The following is a 20,809-nucleotide window of genomic DNA, read 5'->3' as shown; positions in this document are numbered from 1 at the left end:
GTAGGGAAACATTTTGACTTTTCAAGAGCATTTTATCAACTAGAACGTTAGAAAGTAAGTTAATTTAAATGGCAGCAGCTTTTTATTCTTGCTAGTAATTTTTGACAGGGGTGTTGGTTCAATGCTGTGTTTGCCCAGCAAGCAAAACTTTAACCAGGGAGCTGGCAATTCTAGCCCTCTTATGGTGGTTCTTATACCAGCTGCAAAAATAGCTGAGTATTTCATAAAGCAGTAGTAAATTCTCCACAGCCCATTTAGGTAAACTAGAACCTGCCTTGATTTTCTTTTTTTGTAGTGTGCCAGGCTGTGACTTTTCTTTAGCAGTTGAGCAGCTGTTGTATGGGTAGCTGAAGTGTTCTGGGGTGGAAGTGGGAACCTATAAAAGGGTGTGTGAGAAGGACAGCTGGGGTTAGGCATCTGAAGGTAAGCCATCCCCTGTCATCTCTCAGCACAGGGAAGCAGCTGTTCAGATAAGCTTAGACAAGTAACATTATACAGCTGAAACATAAATATGTGCTATGGACTTGCACAAGCTCTCGCTGTAAATGCTTTGCTTTGTACAGACTATCATTGACTTGCTTGTTGAAAGAATTGCAACTAAGGTGGACTAAATATTTTTGTGGAATTGTATGCTTTCTTTACCATAATCACCTGAAAGGAATGAGTTAAATGAAGTAGGAATTTATGTACAGAATCGAAGAAGAAAAACTAGAATAAAGCTATCAAGAGTGAGCAACCTATCTGGAAAATAGCAAGACGGGGAGGGTGAACCTGTTTGATTTAACTTTATAGATGTGCTTAACGTGCTAAATGCTGAAATAGCTTTTTTTTTTAAACTTCTAGCACCATAGAGAACAATAGCTTAGCTCAATTATTTTCATTGTGGAGTATTTCCTACTTCAGGGAAGTGAAATAAGTCTGTTTCTTGGTTCTGTTACAGGCTTGCTTAAGCTGAGCAATCACTTGGGATACGTACGGAGGGAAGGAGCCGGGGGGGGGAAGAGGAAGCAGAGTTGTGATATATGTAAATGTTCCTGTGGTACCTACCTAATAGTGACAGCTGTACACATAGATTCCTGGGTTTTATCACATACTAGCAGCAAGAGTCTTCAGTTGGTTTGTATTTAGTAGCGAGCACATGGTGAATGCCTATAGGTGCTCCTAGCCATGCAATTTAAACCAGTATGGACCTACTGGCATGAGCTGTAGTTTTATCCAGATTATGTTGGGTAGAATCCGTTTAATGTGATACCACAAAATTTGGCTTTTTATGTTTTTGAGAAACATGGTGTATTGAGGGATTTAGGTAAAATGTCAGTGGTGCTTTCAAAACTAACACCATGTAAGTGATATTTGAATCTCTAAAGCATGATTCTTGTCCACGTTCCATACTTCTGCAAATGTTGGCATGGGTATATGTTTCAACACTTACTAGCTCATATGTAAGTGCTATTATTATCACGGGCAATAATTTTGTGTGTGATTATAATGGGAAAAATGTTTCGGCATGTATCAACTGCTTATTTGGCATTAATTTTAGTTGTCTGGGTTTCTCTTTTTTTTTAGGATAACATCATTACAGGATATACACCATGCCCACCAGAGGGAGTATGAAAAATATATGGAGGACATAGAAAATTCAAAAATGACTGTCCAGGAGTTAGAGAAGTCTTCAGATGCAGCTCTGAATTACAAGTTCTACAGAGCCATGAAAACATATGTAGAAAACTTGATAAACTGTTTGAATGAAAAAGTATGTATATGTTCCTCTTTTTTTTAAGTGATAAAGATGCATTCTGTTAATGAAAGTGAAGGGTTTTTTTGTTTGGAAATGGTGAGGGAAATCACTTAGTTAAAAACCAATTCTATCAGAAATTTTAATGTAACAGAAGCAAAATATATGGAAAACAAATCAACCCTCACCCTGACCTAAAGTGATGATCAAACTGGTATAGGTGTATTGGCTTAAGCTGTGGTCTCACTAGGTTCTGTTGGATGAGAAGAAAATGTTACCGGAGGGAGTTTTCTGCAGGTCTAGTAACTAGAGTGCACTGAAGTTGAATGAGAGGTGTGTTGCTTAAATTCACTTGTGGGATCTCTCTAGATGTTTTTACTCAGGGTTATATAACAGAGGTAGTAAGGATTTCATGTTAGATTTGAGTTGAGATTGAGTTAGCAGAGCTGTGTGAGAATTTGTCTACCTTGTTGGCTGCTTATGTTTTCCTGAACTGCAAACTTTGCATATTTAAAAAAGGGGAGGAGCTGCCTGAAGTTTGACCTCAGTGAAAGTAAACTGCTGTTACCCTTAATAAATAATGCTATGAAATCTAATTTATGTCACGTGATTACATTGCAATTCATAGAATCAATCACAGAATACCAGATCAGAAGGGACCTCAAGGATCCATCTGGTCTAACCTTTCTTGGCAAAAGTACGGTGTAGAGAAGATGGCCCAGCACGCTGTCCAGCTGAATCTGAAGTGTCCAATGTTAGGAAATCCACCACTTCTCTGGGGAGATTATTGCAGTGGCTGATTGTTCTCATTGTGAAAAACTTTCCTTTGGTGTCCAAGAGGAATCTCCCCAGGAGTAACTTGTACCCGTTACCACTCTTTATGTAACGTCAGAGAGAATTAATGGATAAGTTTTCTTTAATGGCTAGTGGCTCAAAAGCAAACTGAAAGCTAAGTAAGTACAGCAGCAGTGTCCTGTTGAACCCTTTTGTATGAAGTCTTGGGTAGTCCCGTGATGAGCAACTGGCGTTTACAAAGCAGTCTGAAAAACTCCAATATACTACAAACGTACTTTTCAATCTGTAATACTTTGGTTCTAACCAAGTACTGAAAGCTGGTTTTTGTTCATTATTTTGCATTTTATTTGATTGCAAACCTGATTGCTGTTTACTGTATTTTAGCTGAAATATATTAATGAGCTAGAATTGGCTGCACATGTACTTCTTCAGCAAAGAGCCATGACAGTATTGAAACGAAGGCAAGATGAGCTGAAAAATGAATCTGCTTATATTCAGCATCTGACAAGTTAGTATGAAGTTAAAAGTTATTTTCTTCTTGAAACGTTCACTCTTTGATCAGAAATATACAACTGCTTTTTTTGGGTGAAGTGTTTTATTCTCGCCTTTGATCTCCTTTCCCCTTCTGTCAGTAGCCATGTTCTACTATACCTCAGTTGAAATCCTCACTTCAGTAAGGTCTGCGATGTTATATTTCTCTGGCTTAATAGTGAATGTAACATGACCAAATACTTCATCAATTTTGAGTTATTAAAGTCAGCAGTTTCCCATCAATGTTTAAAAATAGAAACACAGTTGGTTTTCTAGTAGGTCTTAAGTTGCAGAAAGCTTGCTGATGTAGGATTCTGTGAATATATGAAAAAGCAGCGTGTTTACTTGGCAACATCACTCTTACAGGAGGGGTGTCTTTAAAGCTATATGTGTGCTCACAATGGAAATTTCAAACTAGGAGGTGAAATGTGAAGGGAAGGATGTGACGAAAGAGGCCTCTTTGTGTAAGGGTTTGATAAAAAACAATTGTGTTTTACTGGGGTTTTTTATGTCACTGTAGGAAAAAGTATTACAACTTTCTCATCTCATGTTTTCTTTCCACGTCGATGTATTGTTTGTATGCCATGTGAATATTTAGCTGCTGCAGTTTAAAACAAACCCAGTTTCCAAACCCAAACCCTTTAAAACTGTTTAGGCAAAGCCAAGAGCAGTATGCTTGGAGCTGCTGGGAACAGATGGAGGCCAGATGCACCACCTTCTGATGACTACTAATCGTATGAGTGCAGTCTTCTCACTACACAGGATAAACTGCTGATTAGATAAAGCTAGCAGCCTGTATGATTTTGTAAAATGGCATAGCAGATTGACAGCAGGTGTTAAGAAGAAAAGGGTAGTGCCATAATAATAGTTGCCATTAAAATGACTTTACTTCCAGCTCATTATGAATGAGACTACTTGCAGGTTTAACAGCACTTCCAATTATTTTTTATGTTCCTAGTTGTATTTAGAGTTTTGATGAGGAGGTTTGATTTTTCTTTGGCTGTTTTCCAAATGAAGAACAATAGAAGGAGAATCTGTGTTTCCTGTTTGAGAAAATAGGAACTTTAAAATCATACCATTTCATTTTTGGGTGTTTCTGTTTTCTGATAGGTGGGAATGATAAACAAACTAATGGTGGATTGGAAGATAAGACACAGCTTCTGGAAATGTGTGAACAGCGAAGGTAGCTATTGCATATGGGTGCACTTAAGTCTGATAAATGTACTGTGTACTGACTTCCTGTCACTTAGGCAGTGATGAATGTAAACCTGTAGGATTACTAAATGAGATTATAAAAAAAATATGCATTTTCTTTCCAAAACTTGGACTAGTTGGAAACCGTCTATTTGTTAATGTCATTCTCTTCATGTTGATTTGAATTTGAATGGTAATAGATCCTGTTATTTTAAATTAACAAGTCTTAAGTGAGGCAAAACTTTTATTTTCCCTCCTGTTTTAATAAATAATATTATGGCCTTAACACACACACAAAATATTTCTGTCTATTGTGTAGATAGCAAAAATAGGTGATGTTGCAACTGGGAGGGTGGGTGGTGAGTGAAGCAAAGCAACATCTAGCCCCTACTCTGCTATCAGTGTAGGTCAGACAGATACTAGGTGTTGGATATTGGTGTGTTCAGAGAGTGGTACCAATTTTTTTAGGTTATTGGTTATTAAAACCAATAGTTACTGGTTATTAAAACTTCGAAAGTTTTACAGTTGCATTGGTGCCTCAACTCATAACTGCTTTGAAGAGGCAAGAACCTTGGAATTTTAATCAATGAAAAATGGTATAATAAGAACTTCCACTTGAAGCAGTTAACCTTTAATCCTAATTGATGTGAATAACCATATAAAAGTTTTTATGCAATATCACTTTCATATCATTTATCATTTTCCTGTGGCAGAGATGCAAGCTATTGGTTTTGCAGCCCGCTATGATTCTTGGTGTCATGGCGATAGTTTTTTGAACCTGACTGGCACTTGGATGCTATCACAATTTTTATGTGGGTTGTTGCACAAGTGATCTAGAACTGAGATGACAAAGGCTGAGAGCTCAGTAGTTTACCAGACACTAAAACTGTCAGAGACAGTGTCCAGTACCATGCTAGATGTTTGGTGTTCAGGTGGGATGAGTTACTAGCCTCATCAGTGGGAATGAGGTGAGGTGAAGGTTGTTACATGGTTCGTAGGGGAGATCAGAGGTGTTGCTGTAACCTCTTTTATGTCAGTTCCCAAATCCCCTCCTTCTTCCACAGTTTGTGTGGCCTTATGGTTACATAATTGCTATCGCTGCCTCATTGTGTTTCCTTAGGCTGTTGCTCTAGCAACTTGCTTTAAGTATGTTTTTTTGGAGTTGGATTATCTTTCATTACGCTTCCTTCTGCATACATGGGAGAGGATAACTCGTCTGATTTCATTACAAAACACAGGACTTGCAGACGGCAAGTGAGAGAGTGTTCAGGAGAGGCTGATCACCATGAAGGCATGTCAAGTGACGATGAGCTGACTCCAACAGAAGTGAACGAGTTCCAGAAGAGCAAAGGTTGGTAACAGTCTTAATGTGATGTCCTAGAACAAAATCTTTCTGATTTTTTAATGATTTTTTTTTTTAAGGAAAGGTGAAGAAATACTTCATTTGAGTTACATATTCTTAGTTACATGCTGTAGAAAAGAAATGCTTTTGGACAGTTCTGACTAATGACTTGGGAAGAATAGTTGTATGGTTGTAGAATAGTTGTATGGTTGTAGATTTCTTTTGGTATGAGTTACGTGGTGGTGGCATTACATGTGACTGTTTTAACTAGAAGTAAGATCTTTTAGATTGTGCTAAAGCTGATCTGACAGTAGTCAATGCAATGCTACAACGTATTTTGTATAATCAATATGTTTTCTGAAGATAGAGTGAATTAAAGGTTAGTGTTTTAATTACCTTGAATGAATGGATGAAGAGGAGCAGGGAAAGGCATAATACCTTTTCTCCAGATAACAGCAGAATGGTTTTCATGTCTGAAATTTTATCATCGTGGTAAAAGGTTTGAAACATAGTAGTTGTATGTGTCTCTGGAATAGGTCATTGAAGAAACTTGCTTTTTTTTGGTTTTCTGACAGGGAGCCAGTTTTAAAACCTGTTTCAGTGTCAGGAGTGTCAAAGATAAATGACAAATGCAATTATCATACAGATATTTCTTAGGTCCTATAGATGCATAAACTCTTCAGCTTATGCCTCAATAAGTTCTGTGATTGTTTCTTTTTATTCCCAATGAATATTATCCATAGATAACGTTTTAGAGGATAGTAGGAAAGTCTTTGAAGATGTACATGCAGATTTTTGTGACATCAGAAAAATCCTGTTGAAATTCCAGGAATGGAAAGAGAAGTTTCCCGACTCTTACCGTGAGGCTTATATCAGTTTTTGCCTACCTAAGCTATTAAATCCGTTGATCAGACTTCAGTTAATAAATTGGAATCCTCTTGAGGTAGGTGCATCAGCTGACTTTGTGTTCTTCAAAAATTGCATGTGTGTTTGTGTGTTAGGTATTAATATGAAAAAGAGATGTTTTTCAGTACATAGCACAGTGCATTAGAAATTAATAGGAAGATACTTTGTTGGTCTCAAATTGAAGCATGTGGTTGGAATCTTCTTAACTTTCTCCTTTCCCCTTATCTCCAGCCCCTTTTGCAACACCCCCTGAAAAAGAATTCTCCTGAGTTCTTTGAAGATACTTTAACAATCCCACCCTTTAAATTCTAGCTTTAAATCTAGTTTTCCTGATTCGCTGTTTAGGCCCATTCAGTTGAACAACTGACAGAAATCATCTTTTAGCAGAATTTTACAGAGTTGGAAGAGATGCCGTGGTTCAGAGCCATAGAAGAATTCAGTGATGCCAAAAACATACCTGAATCAAAAAAGGATGATGATCCTGATGGAGAAGTTTTGCCTAAAGTGATTGAAAAAACTATTCTTCCAAAAATTACAGGTATAAATAAGATTGTCTTGGAAATGTTCACTGCAGCTAGGCAATCAAACCTGAAATAAGTGATAGCTATCAAACAATGTTAGTTAATAATGGTGCTCCAAGATGTAGCGATTACGTAGTTCCACAGAGTAAGGCTTAGGTAGCCTCTTCTGAAGATGATTGGGAGAGGCTTAGCTTTTGTATATGTTTACTTCTGTTACATTGTAATGCCTTGAAACTAGAGCGGATAACTACTTGCATATTGTGAATGAAATAAATTCCTATTTCTTTTTATAGCATTTGTAAAGAGCGTGTGGGATCCTTTATCTACTTCACAGACAAAGAACCTTGTACAACTTTGCAATAACATCTTTGAGAAACAAGTCCTTTCCAAAAATGAATGCAGTCGAGGAAAAGAGGTAAAAGCTCCTGTGGTACTGGAGAATACCGCTGTGTGTGCTTTCTGTGCGTGCTCCTATGGACACTTAGAACATTGTCCTGAAGTTGTTTGGTTCTGATTACTTGTTTTGTCACTTTATATTAAGAAGATTTAACAGTTAAACTTACAGCTCTCTAATGCTCTCCTTATTGAAGATGATGGGAGATGGGACACTTTTGAGGCAGAAATTAACTACTGTTCCTAGGAAAATTCTGCCTGTACCTACCAAGAATCTGATTGTGGATCTAATCTTGCTTCACCACAGTAACAATGGTTAGAATTTAGATTTCATTTAATTATCTTTCAAAATTTGAGCTTTAAATGCTAATAATGCTCCAGTAGTCAACTCCTTAAACTTTTATTTATAAAGTAGATCTAGAATTTTGAAATTTGAAAATCCCCAAATGTTAGTTGGCTAGTAGAAAGACTACTTTGTAATCTTAGCAATGTTTTAATAGTTCTTTTATACAGATAGTCACTCTAGCATGCCCTCTTCAGCCTGAATCTGGTTTTATTCTGATATAAATCTGGAGGTTTATCTGGTATAAAACTGATGAAATGGGATGGATGTTTAGGCTGTGAGTATGAAAAGGAATATTTTTAAGAGAATGTTTATGCCTTCCAACTGAGCCTTCCAAACGTTGCTGATTTGAAACCATGAGTTAAAGTGGTACAATTGATGTTAGCAAAGATAGAGTTTGTACAGAAAGTAAAGTAAACTAGAGCTTTAAACAAGTAAATAAAAAGCCTTTAAAAAAAAAAAAGGTAGGTGGCAATCTATGGCACCTAAAAGCATGTTGCCTAAAAACACATACTCTCCTAGCTATGGTGATTTTTTTTTTCTACATAGAATTTCACAGCTTTTAATGGAGTCCTATGTGCCTAACTTTATTTTGTTGTTAATCTATACAGTTTTCCTGCTGCCTTGTGAATTAACATGCAAAAAAAGACCTCACTTAGGGAAGTAACTTCATCTTTAAAAAAAAAAAATCCTCAAGGTTAACTCTATATAATTACAGCTGTGATTTGTCTACTGTTTTTAATATCTTCATGGTCTCAATGTGTATTATATACAAGTGGTAACTGTACTTATCTCTGATTAACATATTACACTTCTAGATGAGCCAAATAACCATTGAAATTGTTACAAATGGAAGATGAAGTCTTCTGAGGGCACATTAATAACTCTTTTTTTAATAGGAGTTGATGGACATGATTGTACTAAGAATGAAGAAATCTATAGAGGAAGATGTCTTTGTTCCTCTGTATCCTAAAAGGTAGGCTGACTCTGGAACTCTTGTAAACTTTTTTTAATTCCTCTACCCTTCTCCTCTACAGATGTAGATAAAATATTACAGACATCCATTAAGAACTAATGGAATAAACATGCCTTCTACTGTTTTATTATAGGAAAGGTTATGAAGCCTTATTCCTGATTATGAACCCTTTCCAATAAGGTTAACTCCACTGACTTTAGTGCTTTTTTGCTCCTGTAACCAAAAGTTTTTCAATGTATGAGGTCCATAGTCTGGTTTTAGCATAGCAACTTATATCTGAGGGCCTGTGTTAGTTTAGGTGGTCTGGTGTTGCGTGCATGTGTTCCGTGATTCCTCCTGTCATTCCTAAAGTAGGGTTTTTATTGTTGATGCGTATTACTAGACACTATTTCAAAGATGTGTGTAAGTAAAAATCTGTGAGATGTGGGTTTAAGATACAGCTAGGAGAAAAGCTTTGCTAAAGCTGGCATAGGATGTTAGGTTCTAAGCAATGCTGTTTTGATCTGAATCTGTAAAATGTACACACAGGTGTTTTCAATTGGAAATTTATTGGAAATTGTTTCATAGTAGTTGTATTATAATGGATTCAAATTGACAGCTGTTTCCCTAGACCTTTATTCTGGTTGTGGCTGTCACTGCTGCAAGAATTCCAGAATTAACATTCATCAGTATCTGAGAGATCAATTGTCTATTTGTCTTCTTTTAAAAATAATCAAACAAACAATCCTTATTTTAGCTTTTTTCTTCTTTCTCTGACCAGCACTGTGGAAGACAAGTCATCACTATGTTCAAAATTTCAAGAAAGACGGTTTTGGTCAGCTGTTAAGGTAGAGAAAATACATCTGGTTTTTTTTTCTTTGAAATTTATTTTAGTGAAAAAATATTTTGCACTCAGGAAATATATCTTCAGGCAAGTCTAATCCCTGGGAGATTGATACATTTTTATTAGGATGGATAACCATTTTTCTCAGTGAAGGATGTGTTCTCTGTGCAACCTGCGTGTGAGGATTTAAGAACAAACTATAAATGAACACTTCATTTCTGTTTACCCAACTGGTACATCTTCTGCAAGAGACTTTAATCTGACCATTGGTTCCTGTTGGTTCATTTTTTTCCTTGAGTGGGTCAACCAGGCCTGTTGGCCTTACATCATATTAGTTAGTCACTGTCACCCAACACTAAGGGGACAGGTTCTTTTAGGGATCCTGGGCAGAATGATGATGGCACTAAGTTGTAGGTACAATTAAAACTTTATTTTATTTGAACAGAATTTTATGATCAGCATAGCATTTCATGATCCGAGTAGCACGGTATTTTTATAACTAGAATCGGTGTACCACAATTTTATAAGTAGCATAGCACAGAATTTATAGCACAGCATAGCTTATGTTTCCTAATCACCTGGACTCTCTGCAGATCGAGTCAAATCTTAATATTTACCTTGCAGTATCAATAATGTAATAGTTGTAATCTAGACTAGAAACATGTAAAGGAATATGAATTGCTCAATCCTTGGAGGAAGCAGAGGATGGTGGAGGTGTCCCTGGCCACTGGTGGGGCTCTCCAGCAGCTGTTCTGGTGCAAGTTGCCCTTAGGACTTGTAACTGCTTGATTTTATAGACAGTATTTTGTGTGCTGTTACACTTCCCTGTTGCGTGACAGGGTCATCACCACTGCCGGGTGCTTGGGACCTTCAAGGCTGCTAAGGAGAGTAGTCAGCCTGCCACCCAGGAATTTTGAGGCTTGCAGGGAGGTGAAGAAGTCTGTTTGGTTCGTCTACTTGGTGCACAGGACCTTCATGATCTGATCATGAGGAGAAAGGGGACTAATATGTGACCAGTTTGGTCACGGAGAATGGCTGTTTACCTTACAAAATGGTGTTAGTTATGCTAACCGTTACTGTAGAATATAAGCATGTTGGTGTAGTTTTACTTTTGGAGTGCTGAGTTGGGAATTTCTGAATGCCTGTGATTCAGGTCCTACTTAAGATGTTGTTTCCTCTAGGAGTAGATTTGGATTCTTACTGAAGATGAGATTTAAATGCATAAAAATCCATTAATACCCCAGACAATATTCTAGTTCCCCTGCTATTCATGATGCCTAGCCCCGCATAGGCTTCCTGTTGTCGTGATGCAGAACTTCCTTTCTGTTGAAAAGCCTGGAAAATTGGATGTGTTGAGGTCTGTTTTGCAGAATACTTGCCACCTCTGCTCCTGGGGTGAGCTGCTTTGCAGGAATGTGTCATGGACAGATGAACAGAAAGTAGGAGGGAGCTTAATACCTTGGGGGTTAGGACACCTAGCAAAACCAAGGTAGACTTGGGATTCTGATCCCACCTTCTAGGACTATGTTGTGTTTTCCTGGAAGTCAGACCTGGGTGCTTTCCTCTGCAGACTGAGGTTTTCTCCTTTTAGCTTTTTATTTCTGTCTTCACTGTCACAGTGGTCATCTTTGAAGGGGTATAAATGGAGAGTAGTTTAAAGTGTTATCTGTTGAATAGTTGTCACATCATTCTTTCTGGAGTGGAGGCATGAATTCAGTCACTCCAGGATAAATAGTACTGCAACTCACCTGTGTTAAACTCTTGGGATCTACTTAATACTTAGACTAGTGTAACTCATCTGTGCTTGAGACTGCTCTCTGGCACTGAGACCCACTGCCATTGTGCAGCCCCCCATTTGTGCTATTAAGCCCTGTCTTTCATTACGGGTTGCCATCTTCACCATGCTTACCAGGAATGGCCTCTAAACCACACCCAGAAGTTGTATGGAGCAATACAAATCAGCTTGGGTGAGAAGTCAACCAGGAACTCTTCTAATGCAAAAGTACAGGTGATGGAAGTTCAGCATTTGTACCCTGGTATTGTCTAACTTGCCTAGTGTAGATGCAGTGTGTAGCTCAAAACGTGCTTCTTGTCTACTATGCTGTGTACTTTCCTGATTAATGCTGGCCAGTGGAAGCACTGCTTTTTCTTTAATCTGTGTTTTAGTTGCTCATGCAGTTAGATAGAAGTGTCCCATCAGATACTCCAGAGAAATGTGCAGAGGTGATTGGTGGGCTTTGTGACTGCTTTTTCACTGGTGATTACAAAGATAGTACGCTGTGTCTATGAGGGTAAAATACCTTGAGGTTATCAGTTACCTGAAAATTAACCTATTCTGAGTTAAGGGAAAAATAGTCATGTTCTTACATCAGACTCAAAAATTACAACAATTGTAAGGATTTATAGTGATAGGGGCAACAGAAGAAAACTCTCAGTACTTAATAATAGTGATAGCAGCACAAAGAGATATTTTTGTAGTTGGTATGAACTGTGTCTACCAACCTCATCACGTTATGAGGAACTGTGTGTACTCTTGGTCTTCAGCAACAAAAATATCTCTTTGTGCTGCTATGAACTGTCTACCAACCTCATCACGTTATGAGGAACTGTGTGTTCTCTTAGTCTTATCTTCAGCAGATGTAGTAACCTTTTTACTTCTGTCTTGGATTCTCTTGACATCTTCCTTAGAATTGGATGCCACTTGGTTTTGGTCCCTATTTCTTGTAGGGGGAGTGTATTAATACTCTTTCCTTTATTCACGCTTTCAGATTTGACTGCTAGCTCTTCTGTGTAAAGCATAGTTGTCTTCTGTACTTGGGCCTTAGCAAATTATTAACCTATTAGAAGGGTAAAATGCTCTTCCCAGCCACGGGAGGTCGTATATACGCATATTAGGGTACAGTTCATAGGCACATATAAAATTAATTATCCTAGTTGATAAGGTTATTTACTATATGCAGCTTACTAGTTGCTAACTGACAGTAAGTTTGGAGAGTGAATCCTGGGCTTTGAGTACTTAAATTGGATGGACATAATACTATCTTTTTATCTTTATCTTACATAAAACTTGTAATATTGTGGTTTAGCACGCTTCCAGCCATCAGGTATACATATTCTCTCTTTCTTCATTACTGCAGCTGTTCTCCAATGTTGTTCTTTTCGATGGGATCATACAGGAAGATACGGTTCGTGATTTGGGACTGAGCAAGTTGCTGAATCGTTACCTTCTTCTGAATCTCTTAAACACACCTCTAGGGCCGGATTATATAGAAAAGTGTAATAAGGTAAAAGATAACATGTACATTGAAAGAGGGTGTATGCTAGAAGTTCAGTGTGTTTTTTTTTTTTAAAGGTCAAAACTGAAGCTGGAATATTTTAAAAATTTAAAATTTAAACAACATTTAAAACTTTATAAATTTTTTTATGACCTTGGTGCATAAAAGCATTTTAGAGCAAATACTGGTCCACAGATTCTTAAGAATAACTACTTGTAGGGATAATCAATCTTTGTTTCAAAGAAAAAACACCCTACTGATAATGACTGAATCTGCCAGAAGGTCCCCATCAGAAGTGATGTGACTTGGTTAGACTGAAAGACTTTTCTTTTTGTGTGGACAGGTGGTTGCGTGCCTCCCAGAAAGATGGTTCCGAGATCTTAAAAGTGGATCAACTCTCCCCGAATTACTGAACTTCTGCCAGCACTTGCTGCAACGTGCCTGTATGCTACACAAGAATAACCACAGGTAATAGATACGGCTTTCCTTGGGATTCAAGTACTTCCTCAAATACTTTGTGTTAAATATTTCTTAAATTCCTTAAGTCTCACATATCTGACACTTTCAAGGATGTTCTTGTCACACACATGATGGAGTGCTTCTGCAGTTCTAGTTTGATGTGGTAGTTTGAGGTGCTAGATGTTGGGTACTGTTAGTGATCAGTGTAGCCAAGGAGAGATCCCTGACTCTTTAAAATTAGTAAACATAAAGCATACTTAATTTGGGTACATAAAAGTGCTGCTATATAAATTTTCTTTTTTTTATTTAGTGATGAAACAAGAGAAATTCTTCTCCTGCTGGTGAAAGTCAAAGCTCTGCATATTGTTGAAGACTTCATTGAAGAGTATGAACTTGAACACCTTAAATCGATGATTGGGAAATAGAAAGTTTTGAAGCATCATTTATATTGCTGAAACAAGCCTGCTATTGACACTAAAACAGTTCTAATACAAGATTTAATTGGTGGATCCTGCCTACTCGAAGATGTAGTGGTAATCACTGTCCTATTGTTAAATACTTGAGGTTTTTTTTTCCCAAATGTCTTCTACTGCCACCTACTCCTAGGTTAAGGAGTATTTTTAGAAGTTACAGTTGTCAAAGTAAAGCAATGGTTCAGGCATTCTAAAATGCATGACAATGCTTTATTGCTTTATCCTTTTTCTGAAAAGAGAGACAGTGCCTGTAAAATTTATCACTGCTAGCAAGTAGACAACTTTACAAGCTGTTTTCAGTATTAATTGCTAAATATCACTCTGACTCAGCAGTCATTGAGCTCTTCCAATTTGTGGTCCACAGTGATTTTTGGTAGGGTTAGTGTTAAGCCATCCCTATTGAAAAAATGTTGCAGGGGTTTTGACCATGATACAGAAACAAGGGGAAGTCAGTGTGCAGATAAGGAGTTTGAATGAGGGTAATTGTGCGTTCAGTGAGGTGAGGAGTCTGGGGAATAGCAAACCTGTAGTGAAGATGTAGCATCTGATGCACGTTGCAGTGTTGTACTGGAGCGATACCAACTGAACTCGTGGGTGCGGAGCTGGAGCTGTCGCACAACCTGTTCTGTCAGGCTTCTGACAACAGACATCTTGATGAGGAGCATCGGAACAACTTCAGTTACTTACCAGAAACTGAAACTCTAGCAAAGTCTTCCTTTTGCTTCCCAGTACTTCATCATACCCTTATTAGATTTCTGATGTTTTATAACTTGTGTATATTTGCAATAAATATTGTTATAGAATAACAGGGATGCTTTATTATAGAAACTGTAGTGCATCACAGATTCTGTATGTTTACTTGTGACTATTTCTCCAAAATCTGGGCCTAGAATTTAACTCTTGCAGACTTCATCCCTATGATTTCTTTTGTATTTTTTTGTTAAAAATATATTTTTATAAAATGTTAATTGTAAATAGCTTTGATCAATGTTAGATAAAAGATTACTTTTTAAATAATTGTTTTATTTTGAAAATAAAGTAAAAATACTTTGCTGTGTTAAAGACTCCTACAGTTCAGTTCTTTAATACCATTCTTGTCACAGGTTACAAGTATGAAAAAATGTCAGCCAAGCTTAGCCTTCCACTGCCTTCAGGAGTTATGAGTTAACATTGCAAATCCTGCTTTCTAACAACAGTGAATTTCTGTCGCTTTTCCTCTGTGAATGCCAAAAAAATGCAACAGCTGATCAGCAATTGCCACAAGCTCATGATCTCATTGCTTTTCTCTTATCCTTTGACTCATCCCAGCTAAAGGTTTCCCCTGAAGTAACCAGCCTTGTGCTATTATAAAAATGTAACAGATGTTCTATCACAATTTAGTGCTGTAGCTGTTTCTTTCTGGAAGAAAGATTACTTGCAATGACCTGTAAGGATGGGAAGGCAGTTAACACTGGCGCTCAGAATCCCTGGGCACTTCTACTATGGCAATACAGTGTTATGAAACCAGCTGCCCCAGCATTGAAAACCTACTGTGACACTTTGTGAGCACTTCATCATGAACCTTACACTAATTCAACAACGTAGTCTGCCTTGGCGCATCTGGCTCAGTTCTTCAAAACTGGTTTCAGAGCATTTGTATTTCCTGCAAATTGGCAGGTAAGTATTGCTGCTCTCTCAGAAACAGGTAAATTTTTTTATGGGAAAACTAAACAGTGCATACTCTTGAGAGTCTACTTCCCTCCTACAGCCTGTTTCAGAAGTTGAGTCAAGCTGCTCTACAACTGGGCACTACCTAGTCTGTAAAGAAAGAAGTAACAAATACTCGGCAATGACAACACAGCTAACTTGACTGGGTGGTACAAGCCCCTTATGTTAACTGTAATTTAAAAAAGGCAACTTCTCATTTCTGGAAAAGGGGTGAACATAGTATTGCCCTCCTCAGAAAAAGGAGTGTCTATTCCTGAAAACAGAAAATGTGTTCAGCCACAAAAGTTTGTACACTTTGAAATCTTGTGGAAATGTTAACTTTATTGTTTATATACAAAAATTGACAACTGATATTTGCTTTGCATTTACTGCATGGATTAATTCAGTAATTCCTAGACTGCAAAAAAACATTATTATTTTTTAAGCTCTTCAGTCACTTCTTTCCAAATTTTTTCTTCTATTTTTGAAGTATCATATTCTCGCAGCATATCAAACTCTAGCCATGGCTGGCTCCACTTCTGTGCTTCTTTCATTTTTTTTTCCGGTAGCTCAAACTTTATTCCTTTTATATTGTATTTTGGCCTTTCCCACCGTTTTGACCATGGTTTAGGTTTCATTCGTACCTGTAGCTACAGTGAAAGATTAAAAAAAAAACACAAAAATAACACCCAAAAGATGTTAATCAGAATTTTGATTGTGAGCTTAGTAAAACATGAAACAACTGCTTCTCTAACAGAAGGAAAGCGAGAGAAAACAGAGCAATGTGTTAGGGGAACTACTACTTTACACTGTTAGGAGAAAAAGAATTTTTTTGTGTCCATGTGACTTGTCATAGTATCTTGTAAAACTTTTTAATTAACACTGTCTTGATTTATTAGAGAGTCCTTGAATTGACACATAAAGTGAAGTTAATTCATCATTTGTGGTTCTCCTCCTGTTCCTTATTAACGATAAAGAAAAGTAGCATGATCGGGAAAGGAGAAATGATCACTGTCAGTTACTGAGTTACAAGACAACACTTTGACAGGGTCTGCTGGTTTCTGGATCTTCTCTGAGATGCAGATTTTAGCTGACTCTTCCAATTTTACCTCCCTTCCTGACACCTACCACTCCCAAATCAGTAACCACACTAACCATAACATTTCTGTTAGAAAAACTTCCCTCTTTGCACAGTGTTACACTGAGGCATGTGGAGGCCACTGCTCCTTGCATGTCTTCAAAATTAACTACTGAGGATGGTAGGTATTTACATTCCCAACATTCTTCACTATAGAAATGGCATAAAGACTTGCCTTATTTTGTATACTTTTGTCACCCTGGTAGCTAATGTAGCAAAGAGCTGTTAGCAGCCTTCCAGGATATCAGTCAGATATGAAAGTTACCTAATGATCCTCCCCTTTCCCTCTGAAAGATGCAGCTCCTACCTTGTTTATGGGAATTTCTTCATGGTCTAAACGAGACACAGGTTTCATATTCATATCGAAAGTACTATATTCAGGGAGGGCATCTCGCAGGTACATCAGGTTGTCATCCAGCCTCTTTTCCAGCTTCAGAACCTCAATCGCCTGGATTCGAGGATTGTACAGTTCATAACATATTTCAACACCTTAGAGAGAGAAAGTCTGGTTTAATGAACCAAATTAATTAGAAATACTAACGCCAAATTAGTATTTCTTCAGTGTCATACATTCCTGTCTTATTCAAGAACTGCTTTTTACTTATCAGAGAACTACAATATACGGTGCTGTGTGCACATGTGATTGTACACATGCATTGTGTTTGCGCAGGCAAAGGCAAACTTCTCTTGTAAGTCAAGTCTTTGATAACAGAATGGCTTAAGAGACATTGAATGACTTGAATTTAAGGAAGACGAGCTTGGGTTTTAAACTTTACTCCCTTTTGGTTACAATGGCTGTTACTACCTCTCACTGTATGTGTAAGGTATATAAAGAGACACCTACCCCCTTCACATTTGCTCTCAGAGCATCAGTATTTGCATCGCCAGCCATTTTGTCATAAACTAGGATATGAACCTATTATAAAACTCAGCTAATCTGTTGCTTGTTAAACAGTTCAAACATACGTCCCCAGTTCACGTGAATACACAGCGCTGAAACTGGGCTAGCATTTACATGGCCAGCAGTAGACTGCCCAGGCTCAAATATAAGCACAACCACAGTGGATCACATTCATTCTCCTCAGAATACAGATCTAATAATCACTAAGTAGACAGACAAAAGATTACTAAGCAGTTCCATGCCTTCAAACATACAGCACATCAACATCTCAGTGTATAGAGTTTTAACCCTGCAATATCCCCGAGTAGGTAGGCTCACAATTTCACTTTAATCTACTGTCATCTTCTCCAGACTAAATTTCTACACCAGATCTCCCTTCACATACAACTTCAACATTGTTCGCTTAATATTTCTAGCGTAATTACCACAGCTAAAAACCCACCTTGATCTTCTATAACATTCCGAAGGACAAACGTAGCACCGAGTCCTTTTCCTCCTCTTTGAATGCAGATGCCTACAAACCGGTTGGCTTTGTTATTGGCATATGGATCTGCAGTAGTAACAGCGAGTATGCTGCCTGCCAAAAGAAAAAAAAATTAAAATAAATAGACCGTTCAAGTAAACACGTACCAAAATGAGGGAGGAGAGTCAGACAAAGTGCATGCATTTAGATACATTTTGAAAATGTTTTATTTTCCATGAAAACTGCCAGAAACAGAATAAACTTCTAACATGCCCTGAGTTAATAGATGCTAAAGTGACTCTGCAGGTTAACTATGAAGCTTCTTCACCTTCACCTTTATTTTTTACTCTTCACAGTCCAAATTGAATACAAATACTCTAAGGTATTTTCCTTTCTTGAGCTTTACTGGTAAACCATACGCTAAAGTGCCAGGATTGAAAATTAATAGATGCTAAAGTGACTCTGCAGGTTAACTATGAAGCTTCTTCAGCTTCACACCTTCACCTTTATTTTTCACTCTTCACAGTCCAAACTGAATACAAATACTCTAATATATTTTCCTTTCTTGAGCTTTACTGGTAGACCATACGCTAAAGTGCCAGGATTGAAAAAAACACATAAGAAACACATTAGTATTATATTTCTAACAGAAACTGGATGTAAATATGAAATGAAAATACAAAGTAGCGTTAATAGAAACACGTACTAGTTGATCTAATACAACTGCTACTGTGATGTTCTATGCTATTCTAAAACATTTGACCACACTTTTTACCACCCCACTCAACCCAATGTAAAATACTGACGAAAGTATGGTAGCTTTAGTGCTGTTACTGACCAACATAGAACTCTGGGATGTTGAAGACTTTTCTTCTCTGTATCATATCCTTCCTTTCTATATAGAATTTAAGAGGATCTGTTCTCCCTCTGGGAGGTATAAATTCAGGACTCAGGAACCTATAAGAAAAACCAAACTTTTAAAAGTATGAAACAAAAGTATTTGCATAAAATTTAGTAGAGAAGTCCAAGTATTTGGCCTAAAAATTACCACCTGTTAACCACCATTACCAGTTGCCTTTTCAGAGATATGAACCGCGGTTCACGAAGTGACCAATTTTTTTTTTTGTTATTATCCAAAAGATTTTTTGTAGGATTTTGTTGTTGTTGGGGTTTTGGTTTGTTCTTTTAAACAGATTTTTTTCAAAACCAATAATAAATGTTGGTCTCAGAGCAGCTGACTGAAAGAAGACAGTTCAGTTACTGCTGTCACAGCTTAGGAACAGGTTATTTCATGGTTCAATTGTAATCCAGGTGACAGACCATTTACTATTCAATGACTTTATAGTAACAGATATGGAACAATCTATTACCAGTTTTTACAAACCGATTATACGGGAGACACCACATAAATGTTCTTTTGTATCACAGAAGCTTAAAGGGACTCTTAAAACTATTTTCTGCTCCAATAAATTAAACCATGCCAAGGAATTTCCTCATGCCCTGGAACTCAATTATCTGACTGCTGAATTGAAGGCACACTTCCTGACATGGTACTGGCCTGGGCCAAGGACCATTTCCAACAGACTGTTTGGATGTTGTCACTCTGGTTTGGATGGTAAGACGGCTTGGCCTCAAGAACTTGAGGATGAAGCTGGACGTATTCAATTCACTAGTACAGATGTATCTTAAAAGTCCTGGATCTGGCCATGAGAGAAGTGCCCAAGACAGAACAGGAGGACAAATGCAAACCTGCCTTATAAACCTCACGGAGGCTGTGGGTCAAGCACAGGGCAACATGTGCGGCAGCAGAGATGTTCTGGTTGACGCTGCTGCCTATGGGCAGCCATACAGACAATAAACAACATCAGGCCTACTCCTGATCTTCAAAGCTGCACAATCTCAGGAGAATAAAATGTCATTTAAATGTAGCTCCCTGTTCTGCCCAGCTGCCACATCACACATTGCATTTCTTAGAAGAGCCATGCAGACTCTCCACTTCTTAAAGATATTTCCATTAACAGATCTGAAGACAGAGTGGAAATTTTTATAGTCTGATTTTTAATACCTTCCTCATTCCTAGGCTGCTGACATGCTACAGGTTTTTTGGGGGGGTTGGGAAAATTAACAATACAGTACTATCACTCTCCTCTCAGACAGAGCACTGCAGTTTTAACCACTATGTCATTTAAACCAACGCAAACGGGCTAAGGCGACAACAAAAATACCCAGAACATGAGACATCTCACGAAGGTTACCACTGCTGACATCAGCTCCATTTCACAAACAGTAATGCAGGTGCTCACAGTTGATCTCAAGGTCTAAGACGAAGGCAGACACAGGACCCATATCCCTGTCACCTTGTGGTATACTGAAGAGTCGTATGCCTTTAACAGACAGAACCTCACACATTAACTCCAAATTTGCAAGAGTGTCTGCTGCTATACATTTTTTTCATTGCTTTCAGGAACACCACAACACAGTATTTTAAGATGTTTTAAACTCGTTTCAACCTAAATGGTCGTTGCTACAACTTTGCAAATGCTTTTTGTGTAACAATGTTTTGGAGCTTTAAGGAGGCGCTCACACAATTACCAGCCTGACAGCAGACCTGAACACAAGCCCACTGTGACAAGCACCAGGACACCCTACCTCCTCTGCTCTCTCTGCTTCTGCTTGTCAATAATGACGGGCTTTGGAGGCGGCTGAAATTTTGCTGGCTTTCCATCGCTGTTAATTCGATACCCCGAGCAAGAAAAACACCCTGTAAAAGTAAGATAATTAACCCCCATCCCGTGTTTTCAAGTTGAATTGCCCCCAACAGTGGCGCAGTTCGAGATCCCACTCCCCCAAAGCAG

The 20,809-nt window shown here is 37.9% G+C and overlaps 2 protein-coding genes across 2 annotated transcripts in view; one reads left to right on the top strand and one right to left on the bottom strand.

Annotated features, from left to right (window-relative positions):
• GCFC2 (GC-rich sequence DNA-binding factor 2) overlaps nucleotides 1–13,718 on the top strand; it is a 16,757-nt gene extending 3,039 nt beyond the window's left edge. The window contains exons 4-15 of the mRNA XM_009696397.1: nucleotides 1,567–1,753; nucleotides 2,915–3,038; nucleotides 4,172–4,244; nucleotides 5,494–5,606; nucleotides 6,341–6,540; nucleotides 6,891–7,041; nucleotides 7,318–7,439; nucleotides 8,660–8,736; nucleotides 9,497–9,563; nucleotides 12,697–12,843; nucleotides 13,178–13,302; nucleotides 13,604–13,718. Of these exons, the coding sequence (XP_009694699.1) occupies nucleotides 1,567–1,753; nucleotides 2,915–3,038; nucleotides 4,172–4,244; nucleotides 5,494–5,606; nucleotides 6,341–6,540; nucleotides 6,891–7,041; nucleotides 7,318–7,439; nucleotides 8,660–8,736; nucleotides 9,497–9,563; nucleotides 12,697–12,843; nucleotides 13,178–13,302; nucleotides 13,604–13,718 (1,501 nt within the window). The remainder of the gene's footprint in view (nucleotides 1–1,566; nucleotides 1,754–2,914; nucleotides 3,039–4,171; nucleotides 4,245–5,493; nucleotides 5,607–6,340; nucleotides 6,541–6,890; nucleotides 7,042–7,317; nucleotides 7,440–8,659; nucleotides 8,737–9,496; nucleotides 9,564–12,696; nucleotides 12,844–13,177; nucleotides 13,303–13,603) is intronic.
• A 2,049-nt stretch (nucleotides 13,719–15,767) lies between these two features.
• MRPL19 (mitochondrial ribosomal protein L19) lies at nucleotides 15,768–20,743 on the bottom strand. The gene is made up of 5 exons (XM_009696396.1): nucleotides 20,604–20,743; nucleotides 18,793–18,911; nucleotides 17,934–18,068; nucleotides 16,898–17,079; nucleotides 15,768–16,102 (listed from the first exon to the last, which is right to left on the bottom strand). Exons 1-5 carry the CDS (start codon nucleotides 20,741–20,743, stop codon nucleotides 15,887–15,889), a joined length of 792 nt encoding a protein of 263 aa, XP_009694698.1. The 3' UTR covers nucleotides 15,768–15,886.
• Between the last annotated feature and the right edge of the window lie 66 nt (nucleotides 20,744–20,809).

This window comes from Cariama cristata, unplaced genomic scaffold (assembly GCF_000690535.1).
Source record: "Cariama cristata isolate BGI_N322 unplaced genomic scaffold, ASM69053v1 scaffold6903, whole genome shotgun sequence".
In the NCBI taxonomy this organism is placed as follows: Eukaryota; Metazoa; Chordata; class Aves; order Cariamiformes; family Cariamidae; genus Cariama; species Cariama cristata.
Note: the sequence above shows the minus strand (reverse complement) of the source record. Positions and strands in the feature narration are given on the sequence as shown.